General features: G+C 32.8%; 1 protein-coding gene across 2 annotated transcripts in view; it reads right to left on the bottom strand.

Moving 5' to 3' along the window:
* Cbs (Cystathionine beta-synthase) overlaps nt 1-13,167 on the bottom strand; it is a 42,784-nt gene that overhangs the window by 3,671 nt on the left and 25,946 nt on the right. For both annotated transcript variants that reach the window (XM_081730119.1, XM_081730118.1), the window contains exons 4-10: nt 12,851-12,985; nt 11,735-11,949; nt 9,658-9,937; nt 9,248-9,340; nt 7,065-7,242; nt 4,056-4,190; nt 2,618-2,811 (exon numbers count right to left, since the gene is read on the bottom strand). In XM_081730119.1, coding sequence (XP_081586245.1) covers nt 2,618-2,811; nt 4,056-4,190; nt 7,065-7,242; nt 9,248-9,340; nt 9,658-9,937; nt 11,735-11,949; nt 12,851-12,985 — 1,230 coding nt within the window. The remainder of the gene's footprint in view (nt 1-2,617; nt 2,812-4,055; nt 4,191-7,064; nt 7,243-9,247; nt 9,341-9,657; nt 9,938-11,734; nt 11,950-12,850; nt 12,986-13,167) is intronic.

Here is a 13,167-nt window from a genome sequence, read left to right as displayed (position 1 = left end):
CAAATGTACACCTGTAATATGTTTGTAACATGCGGAAGTGTTATGAAACTGCAAACTCTGTAGTTTCATGTGTTCTCAACGAATTCTTAGTTGAATCCACAAGTTGTCAAAATTTTGACTGACGAATACACAGTGAGCAGAAACTCAGATAAAAACCTTTGCTTTCAAAACCAGGAAGAAAGAAACAAAAATCAAAGAGAACAGAACACAATAACACAACAGATACTGAACTCATATAAATATTTAAATTGAAAATGACCAAGGGTCTTTCGCCTTGTCAAAATCATCATCATATGGTCGTCGTCTAGCCAGTCTCTTGTCTGTGATCTTAGTATTTGGACTTAGTTATAAACTGGATCACCAATACTTAATTAAGAAGTTCAGTTAGACCAAGATGGGAGAAGAGTGAAGTACTACCAACTAGTGTGAAGACAACACCGACTCATCCATCACCGCAGAAACTAGGAGGAGTTTTGGAAAGCATATCAGATTTATTCAGGTCAATCTTGGTTCATATAGTGTTATGTTATAATGGCAAGCTGTGGATTCACTAGGACATAAATTGAAAACACATACACTTAAAACATAGAAACCATAATTAAACATTCTCAAACACTAAAAATCTTTGTTCTTTAATTAAACTCACCACACAGTAAATAAATACAATTTAGAGTGCTTCGTTTTACCATTCACAAAGCAGTATGAGTGGTACTCGCTTCTTCTCACTGGTATGAAAAGTAAAACTTTACGTCCCTAAATACCAGTGTTTGTAAGATTAACAATATAATATTAGTCTTATACTTTAGAAAGATTTACCAACACCTCAAAATCTTATTTATTTATAATTATCTCCACGCACCCCCGTTCCCGTCCTATTCTCTTCTACTAGTAAGGTAATACATAAAAGTTCTTTAGTACTAACATCCATGAGAAGTCCTATAACACTCTCATATTCTCATCCATATAACACAAGGTATCCATTTAAGTATATTATGTAAAGTAAGTAATTTACTTTCATCCATGTGAAGAATTATAAAGTAAACGCCTTTTTTTTTATCTTACGAGTAGGTAGTACCAACCATACATAGATGTGAATAATGAACTTTTATATTTGTCAGTGGCGTATTTAGGGGGGTGGCTTCCGGGCTTAAGCCCCCCCCCGAAATCTTACTTAGTATAGTAAAGTAAATGAAATATCTTGCAGAATTTTCACATTTCCAGGCAAAGCCCCCTCCCCCTTCCGAAAGTTAGCAAAGCCCCTCCCGAAACAAAATCGTAAATACGCCACTGATATTTGTACTGCTATCACTTGTCACGGAACACTGGTCTGGGAAACTGGGCGGCGGCCATGGCCACATGGTTCAAGAAAGTGCATGATGGCTGGTTTCACAGATTTTCCTCTACTTTTATGATAGTGAAGAATTAGCATCTAGAATTAAGCTATTCATGACAAACTTATTTATTCTTGTATCATATTATTGTTATGTCAATGAGACAAAAGGGTAGTCTTGGATGAATGTTTTGAAAAGTAGACAATAGGTCACAGAAATGATTTGTTGCGAAAAACACCATATTGTCTGGCTAAGACCTCAAGTATACGATATATTGAAATCTACGAAAATGAACGAAGCTATGATAAAGCCCAGATCCTCTTAAGCTACGTTTAAAAATTCATTGTAAAGAGTTCAACAAATTATTCATTTTAAGTATTTATGAAAAATGGGAAATTAAAATATAAAATTTCCTCTTTCCCGCCTTCAAAGCGGAATTTTTGAAAACGCTGATATACAGGTTTCTGCTTATTTTAACTGAGGAGTTTCATTTCCTTTACTTGAGAGCTTCATGATATATAATATTGTGTTAAAGAACTATTTCGAGGTAGGTGCTAAGTATATTCCAAAAATCATTTCAAACGATCACCTGTTTTCCTGTGATGTAATTGCAAACAAGATCATTTTCATTTTATATACATGAAATTGTGTGTGTTATTTTTTTGTTTGAACTGATCAATACACATTCTACTTTTTTATTTGTATTTCAACGAACAACACATAAAGTTTAATTAAATATTTTGATACAGCGCGATTCATTACGAACTATTGTATCATGTAATTTATTATTACTAACTTCAACTATTCTGGTCAGTTAGTTACATATTTGCTCTAAGTTCGTCAAGACAGGATTATTCCAACTGTTTAGGACGTAATTTACTCCATGAATGTTCAATGATAACTCACAAAATAAAATAGATTTAAACTTGTCATATGTATTTTCGAATACTTTTCAACATTTACCTTATATTTTCACAAAATTTCTTTTTTATAAATTGAGTTTACACCCATTTATAATGGCTTCCTTACGTATTATATCTTAAGTGCATATAAAAATCTGTTTGGCCTCAAAACTTAACAACTTAAATGTAAAGGTCTGGCCATAAAAGAATATGATATCTTCTGTACCAGACCATTGTCCATGACAACATTTACATATTTATATAGCTTATCGTTACACTATGAAGTTTTGAAATCTACATTATGATTTTACTGTATACTTTTTTGTGTAAAACTATGAGTATATTCGTAAAAGAAATATACACTAAACGTAAAGGAATACTTACAAAGTCTCTGAGAGTGGACAACCAACACAAAATGATCCTTGTCTAAAATACGGGACAAACGACCTAGTGTAGTATCCAACGTTATCTTACGGAACTGTCTGTATAATACCTTTTCAACTGAGTCGTGAGGCATAACTTTTGTGTTGACCATTTTGGACATCAAATTCCCCAGTGTAACCATTCCTCTGATACGGCTGGAAAACAAATTAGCAAATAAGATTAATCTGCTACTAGAGTATTTTTTCCATAACGAAACCTACATATGATGGGAACTGACATAAGTGTCAGTAAAATTTAGAATAAAATTTCAAGAGGAAAAGGATTCTCTATTTTTAACATGAAATGGATTTGTTTTCTTTAAAGACTTTATGGAAAATCCAGTAATAGAGACACATATTCAACACGAAGATCTATTTTTTCTTTTTTTCTTCTTTTTTTTAGTTTAACGTTCCATTAATATGCATCAAGGCAAAAGGAGACGGTGATGATGAGATGGATGAAAATGATGGAATGACGAAAGTGGGAGAACCCCGAGAAAACCCGTGCACACGATGTTTGTCCACCACAAAACTCACTTGATATGAGCTGGGATCAAACCAGAGACCCTCGCACGAGAGATGAGCGCTCTACCGTTGAGCCATCGTGGCGCCATGTTGATCAAATGATGCCATAATTAATCTATTGACAAATAAGATTTATTTCAAATTTTCTTCCAGAAGATGGAAAAGAAAAATGTAAAATATGGATTAATAAAGTCATCATTTGACGCATATATTGAATATGTAACAAATATTTTAACACAAATTGTCTGCCATGTTTTTATTAATATTAATAACCACTGTGTCCTTTAAAATTAAGTTTGTGGTTATTCCATAGATATATATGTAATTAAACATTTTTTACAATGTTAGTTGTTTTATTTTTTAAAAGAAAAGATCAATTTTATGATTAAAACCGTCCATTTTCTTTTCAATTATCTACAGTCTACATGGTATTGCTGGCTTTTAACAGAGTAAAAGTTTCAGACATTCCTATTATATACATTTGATTAAGATAGCTACCAATTGTTGGGAGCTTGGCCTGTCACTTTTAGTCTTAAACAAATTTGTTGTAGTTAAAACTCAGGTAATCCTCATTAAACCTTCGTTACCTATAGACTTGCAAAATTTTTACTAACTTTTAGGTGTTCACTTTACTCTTGAATCAAAAATGATTAACACAAACATGTTCTACTTATAATAAATGTAAATCTATAATATTTGTTCAGCAAAACTAAATCAGCTAAAACATTACATACACCAATTTAGCCTTCTGTGAAGAAAGGAATTTACACTATAATGAATGATTTTAAACATTTCAGAAACAATTATTGTATTTCGTTAAGAAACAATATTTGTGTTCCTTTTTTTTCTGTTATAATTAATATAATTCTTCTTACCCTCCTTCATCTACTACGGGGAGCTGGTCAAAGCCTTCCTTTTTCATCACATCAACAGCTTCCTGGCAAGTTATTGACGGAAGTACAGTCAATGGGGCTTCTAAACCAAGGCAAGAAACCCTGAGATTCCACCACCTTAAGAAAAAATAAATAAATAAATAAATAAATAAATAAATAAATAACTAAGTGATACTAGTAGCTGATTAAAATAATATAATACTGATGAAGATGTACACGAAAACTGTACACTGTATAGAGCATTCATATTAAAAACTTTCTGCAATTGCTTTCAGATTAGTGCCATTTGTACCAGTGGCGCAGCCAGGGGGGGGGGGGGCTCAGCTGGCTCAAGCCCACCCTCAGTGCAGTGATATTGAAAATAGATTCTGCTTACATGCAGTGTGTTCCATATGTTATCCCGATGTAATGACGTTATGATTTTATAATTTATCACTACTGTAATGCCACTTTGAAAGAAACTTACTTTCCAGAAGCTCTATATTTAAGGCCTCACAAGAATTCATCAAACTACTTATATGGTTTATTCTTGATCTTTTGGAGCCCTTTCTCTGGGTCAAAATTTACCATCTGCAAGTGCGAATATAAAGGATTTAACAAGTGGAACACAGTCGATGAACCAAACTCGGAAGCTTCCAGCGCACAAAACTGTAGAACACAAACTCTATTGCCGAGCCAAGCCTATCCCATGAAGCTTCCATCCGTGCAGCTGCAATAACGTATCTGTCGTCTACATTGAATTATTGTGCCATTGGTAGAGCTGCATTAACGTAACTGTTATATTGAACTATTGTACATTTTCCCCATAAGGAAATCGATTATTAAAATAATATGTTACAACTTTAATATACCCATGAAGCTTTCATCGGTAGAGCTGCATTATGTAACTGTTATATTGAACTATTGTACATTTTCCCCATAAGGAAATCGATACCCATGAAGCTTTCATCGGTACAGCTGCATTATGTAACTATTATATTGAACTATTGTACATTTTCCCCATAAGGAAATCGATACCCATGAAGCTTTCATCGGTAAAGCTGCATTATGTAACTGTTATATTGAACTATTGTACAATTTTTCCCATAAGGAAATCGATACCCATGAAGCTTTCATCGGTAAAGCTGCATTATGTAACTGTTATATTGAACTATTGTACAATTTTTCCCATAAGGAAGTTGATTATTAATATAATACGTTACAACTTTAATATGCCCATGTAACTTTCATCGGTGCAGTTGCATTAACGTAACTTATATTTAACTATTGTCCATTTTCCCCATAAGGAAATCGATACCCATGAAGCTTTCATCGGTACAGCTGCATTATGTAACTATTATATTGAACTATTGTACATTTTCCCCATAAGGAAATCGATACCCATGAAGCTTTCATCGGTAAAGCTGCATTATGTAACTGTTATATTGAACTATTGTACAATTTTTCCCATAAGGAAGTTGATTATTAATATAATACGTTACAACTTTAATATGCCCATGTAACTTTCATCGGGGCAGTTGCATTAACGTAACTTATATTTAACTATTGTACATTTTTCCCATAAGGAAATCGATTATTAAAATAATATGTTACAACTTTAATATGCCCATAAAACTTTCATCGGTAGAGCTGCATTAACGTAACTGTTACATTGAACTATTGTATCATTTTTCCCATAAGGAAGTCGATTATTAATATAATATATTGCAACTTTAATATGCCCATCAAGCTTCCATCGTCACAGATGCATTAACGTAACTGTTACATTAGACTACTGTGCCTTTTTTTTTCAGGACATCATAGATTCAAGACACAAAGAGAAGTATTTAGGTCCACGTTAAATCGTAGCTCGTAATTTATGCCAGCTATCCAATCTTGCACCTTTTTAATTTTTAAGATAATCTACTTAAAAATTTTCAGGATTTTGTTTTTCATTTGAATGAGCAAAGTTAATAAAGAATGTCAAGAACTTAGAAAAAAGATGAATCGTACCTACAAAGTGCTATTAAACGAACTAGTAGCTATAACTAGGTCTTCTCTTATAGGCCAAAAATCTGGAGATTTTTCACTATATCGGAAGTATTGATAACTATTATCAGCGTCACACTGAAATTCTAGTATTCATCTCCTTGATTTTCCCTGAATTTCCATGACTGAATAAGTAAATTTTCCCCAACCACCGATCATTACATTTATGGTTAGGCTTAGAAAATATTTATTTTTTAATCGGTTTCCATTCCCATACTTGTAAAACGCTTTTCTTTCCTTTTCTTTTTTTATTTATTTCTTTTTTATATAGTACAAACTAACTTGCTAACTTTAAATACTTATTGTAAGTCCAAATGCAATAAAATATTTGTGGTAAACAATAATTATGCGCTAACACTCCCTTTGATATTTCAGCATTCGGAACACTCAAAATTATAAACAAGTAAACATGTATAATAATTTAGTCTCTTTTTGATTATCAATAACCAAACAAACCAAACTTACTTTTCATTTTTTGCATCATTTTAATTTTTTCTGTTGTTCTTTTAAAACTTGAATATTTAACACATTTCGGTCTTGCTCAAGCTTATTCATTTTTAAAGATAATTTTTTTTTCAATACTTTTATTTCTTCTTTTTGAATCTGTTTTGATTCTTTCAGATGTTCTTCACGTCTTCCATGGGCAGCTTAAAAAAAAATTCTGAGACTCTTCTGTGGAATATAACAGAATTCCCTGACTTTAGGCATATTTTGCATCATTTCCCTAACTTTCTGCATATTTTGCATCATTTCTCTGACTTTCGGCATATTTTGAATCATTTCCCTGACTTTTGGCATATTTTGAATCATTTCCCTGACTTTTGGCATATTTTGAATCATTTCCCTGACTTTTGGCATATTTTGAATCATTTCCCTGACATTTTAATTTCCTTGTTTCTCAAGGGGTAATGTCAACCCTGTTTAAAGTTTACACATGACAAAAATATTTGAAAGAAATGTTACCAATGATTATTCATGTCTTCTTGTTCAATGAAGTCTCTTTCAAGCATCCATTGGTCATTAACAAATTTGGTCATGTAATTTCTCAGCCCATCAGGCAAAAGAACAACACAGCGTTGGTTTTCTTTGAGACTAGATGCTGCTTTCAGTGCTGCTACCATTGCTGAACCACTACTGCCACCTGTGTAAGGAAAACATTAAGAATGTATAATGTTAGATGTATATATATATATATATATATATATATATATATATTAACAAATGTTTGATATTGGAAATCAAGACATGTGTCACTAGATGACTTCATACATCACACGACAATTGCCAGATTGAACTGAAGGGAAAGAGCAACACAGCATCGAGGTCAGTAGAATGTTAATTTTAGGAACACAAATTTGAAACTGATACCATCGGTACTTATGATAGCACTTATGACCATTACTGGTAATTACTAACACTACCATAATTATAACTAACGTATACTGTACCAAACTAAATGAAAAAAAAAAAAAATACAAAATATTAGTGATTATAAACGTTTACCTTATTATTCATATGTTTTGGAGCTTTTTACTGCGTCAAGAAGAGACCTAAACTAATTAACTAATTCTATGGGCTGTGGAAACCAAAGGTCCCATGCCGCAATCACAAAAGCTCTCCATTGACTTCTACTCATAGCCAACTAGATCCAGTTTCTACTACTAGGAAGAAGAGTCCTCAACTAACTAACTAACTCTATGGACTATGGAAGGTTATGTGAAGTGCTCCATTCACAAAAACTGTCCATTGACATCTGCTCTTAGACAATTGGATCCAGTTTCTAAGAGTAGGAAGAAACGTCTCAAACCATAACCATTTTGTAGACATTTTGACAGGCTATTTTCAAGTTCATCTGCATACAAATCTTAAACATTACAAGTTGTCATTCTATCATCTGATCATAAATCTTTCATTACACTAAACATTCGTTCGACATGTACTGTACATTACTGACTAGTATAGCGACTGCATTATTTTGAACAAGTTTTTTTGGTGTATCTGTTTTCATCTATGAAATCATTAAATTAATGCAGGTGCCAAGCGATGGTATAGGCACAACAATGAAAAGAATTTAAACTTATTCTTTTGTTAGAATAAACTTATCATTTTGTAAATAACTAACAAGAACTAAGTACAACATATATTACAAAGAATGAATTGCATAGTTCAGTCTTTCCCAATGGGTGGTGTGCGAACCCCTAGGGGTCCGTGGAACAAATTTAGAGGGCCCGTGGCATTGCTTACATCTCATAATTTATAAAAGCATTAAAAAAAACTTGTGATTGAATTGTTAATATTGCTACTTACCTCTCAATTACTACTACTACGCAGACACTAAAATTTAAGGGTGTGAGGTCCGTACCTTCTTTTAAAATTAAAAAGGCTGTCCGCTACTCTGAAGTAATTGGGAACCACTGATATAATTAATTATAGGTAATTTAATATTTACGCCCATAGATCTGTGGAGTATTTCGAAGCCGGACATTCAGTATGGAGCCCGGGGTCTGACAACCTTACATTACACAATAACGTAGGTTACAATAAACACTATTAGTAGCGTTAAATGATATTCAACAGCAATTCTATACGCGTTTGTAATTCTAAGAAAATAAATATGTACAATACTATGTTATTGTTTCAGGTAGTATACATACTAACTTGCACATCTCAGTAAGTATAACCTAATATTCGAAAGGGAATTCAAAAAATAGTTTAGATTAAAAAAAAAGACAGATGCAATTACACTTAATCACATATAAGTTTCAGTTTTAAATCTTGGTTCGGGAAAAGGAGGGAGTAAAGTAGACACTTTCTTTAAAATACATCTTTGATTTCATATTTTAATGGTATTAGCTTAGTTTAATTTAGATTAGCCGGGATTAGGTCCGCTTAACTTAACTTACTTAACCATAGCTTAGTCTAACTCGTTCAGGTTAGTTTAGATTAATTAAGCTTAGCTTTGGTGACTTAGTTTGCGTTAGCAAAGCAAAGCTTACTTACTCTAATGTTACTTGAGCTAATTAAGGGATTGTAAACAAAATTTAGAAAGCTACCATTAGGAAACATCAACAAGAATTAATCTATACTAAGCTAAGTGAAGCTGGACAAACCAATGTTTCCCAACCTAAATTTTAAATGTCACTTACCGCATAACAATCCTTCTTCCTTAATAAGTCTTCGGGCCATAATGAGAGATTCCTTATCACTTGTCTTATACCATTTGTCCACAACTGACCTATCTGCGAATCAAATAAGAAAAGTAATGTTAAACCCTAATACAAATATGTTACTTAAAAGGTATATTACGGACAGGGAATAGCGCTATTTAAAAAAAAAAAAAATAGCCAGTGCTTGCAGGCTTATTTTATGCTTTAGCCTAATAAAAGAAAGAAATAGAATTGTTCGACCGAAACTGATCTAAGAAGAAAAAAAAACTTTCGTTGTATAAATAAATTCTTAAAAAACGATTACTTATTATCAATTTCGCGTTAGGTAAATACTTTGCGTAAACTTAAACTAAATGAAAATAAGGAAAAATCTAAAATAATAAGCTTACCTAACACTGTGGGAATGAAATCATAGCCAATACCTTCCACTTCATAAAAAGAAACATCAGTCTTATTCAAGCAGTCTGGCTGAGCTAGGATTGATCCGTAAGGATCAACACCAATTATTTGGCAATTGGGGCACCGCTCTTTGATCTTTCTCCCGATACCGGTTATAGTGCCTCCTGTACCAGCTCCACACACAACCATGTCCACTTTTCCATCGCACTGGGCAAGAATTTCTTCGGCTGTTAGGTCATAGTGGGCCAATGGATTACCTTTATTCCGATACTGAAATACCAGAAAAGATTATACACAATTTTTAATTGTTAAAATGGCTATTATTCACGATATACAAGAAAAAGAAACTCTTAGACAGGGTGCGAAGCTGGGTTGTCAGTAGTTGCTATGACAATAGGATACTTTTTTTAATCAGCGTGAAAGAGAACCACCCATAGATTTCAAATATATTTTTTAAAATATCGTTTTATATAATTTAATCTTGGGGAAAATATTAATACTTGGTCGCTGATGAACAAGGCAAAAGCGCTATCGCGACTTGTCGTTGAAGGTTTTGATACTGGTAGTTAGTTATCACAATTCACGATCAATAATAGTAAAGTTGATGTCGATAATATAGGGTTGAAATATCTTTCTTTCTTCGATTTATTTCCCATTATTTTAAATTTAAAAATTTTTGTGATAAAGTATCACTGGCAAAGTTGGCCGTACGTATAATCGAACAACATAAGCAGTTAACACGAATTTCAAACTTTTTAAAATTATATTTCAATTAAAGAACTTATAAAAAAAAGAATTTTTTAAAGTATAATTTTCCACGCTTCCTCGACATTTGTCGGGGTTGTCCCTCACTTATGAGTGGCCCTGAATGAGGGTGGCTAATTCCAAAATGTGATAGGATATGCAGTGAGGAAACAACCTCACACTTTCCACTAATAATGTTTTATATTATTTATTTCTGAATTTAAAATGAGTATGTGTTTGCTTTTAGTATTCACTATAATCGAAAGCAAGGATGATGCTATAGTCAACTTGAAACAGAGAAAGAGGCTGCACTCATTTTGATTTCAAGATTTTGAGATGTATAGTGAAAAACTTTCCAAATGCGGGGGTGGAGAAGACTAAACAGAATTAGTTGGGTCGAACAGAAAACGAATGACAGCGTGTTAGAAATGATGGAAGAAAAAAAGAAGAGTTTTAGATATTATTGAGGAGAGGAAGAGAAACTAGTTGGGACATTGGCCAAGAAGGAACTGTATCATGAGGGACGTGCTAGAGGGTATGGTGGCAGGAAAGAGAGGGAGGGGGCGAAGGAGGCCACAATTGATAGACGATATCAGAAAAGAAAAGTCGTACGTGAAGACGAAGAGGTTAGCGGAAGACCGTGGAGCATGGAAGCTTCTCAGTTGCAGCAAGTGACCTGCCAATAATGGCAGAACACCTATGATGATAATGATGATGATGATTAAAAACTAGCCCGTTCTATTCATAAATTTAACGTAAATTGTTCGTGAAATTGCAAAGCATATTTAATTTACATTTAAGCGTAACACCTCAACATAATGATTGCACACTGCAACTTTTAGGCAGAGCGATGTTTATGACTTAGTACATCATGAAAATATTCTGATGCACTAAAAGTTTAGGAGCCACTGCTTTAACAATTAATAATATTATTATTATAATTTCGTCGCTTAATAGTGTTTTATGATGTTACCTATGTTGCGTCACTTATTCTTTTGACGACATTGGTCATACTTAGTAAACGGTCGAGCAACGATCTGAAATATTGTATTAAGTCAAATTTTGTATAACACATAGAATGGTAAATGCGTTTCTATAATACATATTCAATAATGTTTGTGCAGATATTTACAAGTATGGTATAAGATATGACGCTTTTGGGTTTTAATTCACTATTTATTTTCATTAAATCCTAAGATTTATAAAGTGATTTATGGCTTTAATCCTAGAGTTGAGAAGCTTATGAGCCTGATATACTAAAAATAATGCAAAATTTACCATATTATACATTTACAAAAAAGCAATTACTTAAATTACACAAACCTGATCAAGAATAATTGAGTTAGGAATTTCCTTGCTAAGTCTCTGTGAGACTGCAATCAGACCCTCTGGAGAATCGAATGTAGCAGAGGTTGGCGTCCTCACTATTTCAGCTCCCAAGGCACGAAGTGTGTTCACTTTTTCATTGGACATCTTCTCAGGCATAACTATAATGCAGCGATAACCCTTCACGGCAGATGCCAAAGCAAGACCAATACCTTAAAGGAAAATAAAGGTAATGTTTTTAGAACTAGTTGTATGTTGATACGTAGTCTGGTTACAGACTCACACGACGAAAATGTAATGATTCACAATTTTAAGACTAACAATAATAATTACTTATTGTTATTAAATAACATATTACAATAAATATGTTAAGATTTAAATTATTACAAGTATAATTCTGTGGCTTGGGTCTAAAAAAGTCAATGTCACTTTTTGGCAAAAATGAGATATTCTTCCATTTTAACGTCTATAAATGGACATTTTCTTGTTGCAAGAAAGGCAAATGTTAATATGAACGGTATATATTCCAAACTATTTAGTGTTGACATTTGCTCTTCTTGCTCAAGCGTATATATATTTATTAGGAGTACCAAACAAGTAATTTTTATCATATATAGTATCACTAAAAAGTCTAAGTATGAAAATAATTTGTTTATAATGGTATCTTACATGGCAGAAAGCTTTTCCACCATTATATGTGAAAGTACATTACTGTAGCTTGAGTGGATTCAATTATGCACATACATCAGGATGATCAGAAATAAATAATTAGATGAGTAAACTTGGAATTTGCAATTGTAATATGCTCTTTAAACTTTTTTTCCTTCTTATATAAAATTCCTTTTATATTCACTTAAAATTAAACTATGTAGTGAAAATTCTGGGATCTCGTCTATTAAAAGAAGCAGTGGCGTAGGGAAGGGGGGCCGGGCCCCCCCAAAGAGGTCCGACAATGTACTTTGGTACTTTGATGTTTGTAATTTTTTATATATTTTTATGTTTATATATCTTTTTGTTTGTAATTTTTCTATATGTATCTATAACTTACTATATGTAGCACTTGCCCCCCCCCCCCCAAACACACATCCTGGCTACGCTACTGAAAAGAAGTACCTGTATTTCCTGACGTAGGTTCAATAAGAACCATTCCTGGCTTCAGAATTCCTTCTTTTTCTGCATCTTCTATCATTCGAAGAGCTATTCTGTCTTTTACGCTTCCTCCTGCATTAAAAAATTCACATTTGGCCACTGAAATAATAACAAAAAAAAGCATTATGGCAGTGTACTGCTTTAGATATATATTCGTAATCCATACAAATTATTTTCAACAGAACTTTTCTTTCTAATGTTTCTTGATCAGAGTGTAGTACATTTTATTTATAATGGGTTCAGAAATAATTCAGATTTTTCTTAGTCCATAGACTGAATAC

The sequence above is a fragment of the Thermobia domestica genome, chromosome 11 (genome assembly GCF_964235325.1).
Source record: "Thermobia domestica chromosome 11, izTheDome1.hap1.1, whole genome shotgun sequence".
Lineage (NCBI taxonomy): Eukaryota > Metazoa > Arthropoda > Insecta > Zygentoma > Lepismatidae > Thermobia > Thermobia domestica.
Note: the sequence above shows the minus strand (reverse complement) of the source record. Positions and strands in the feature narration are given on the sequence as shown.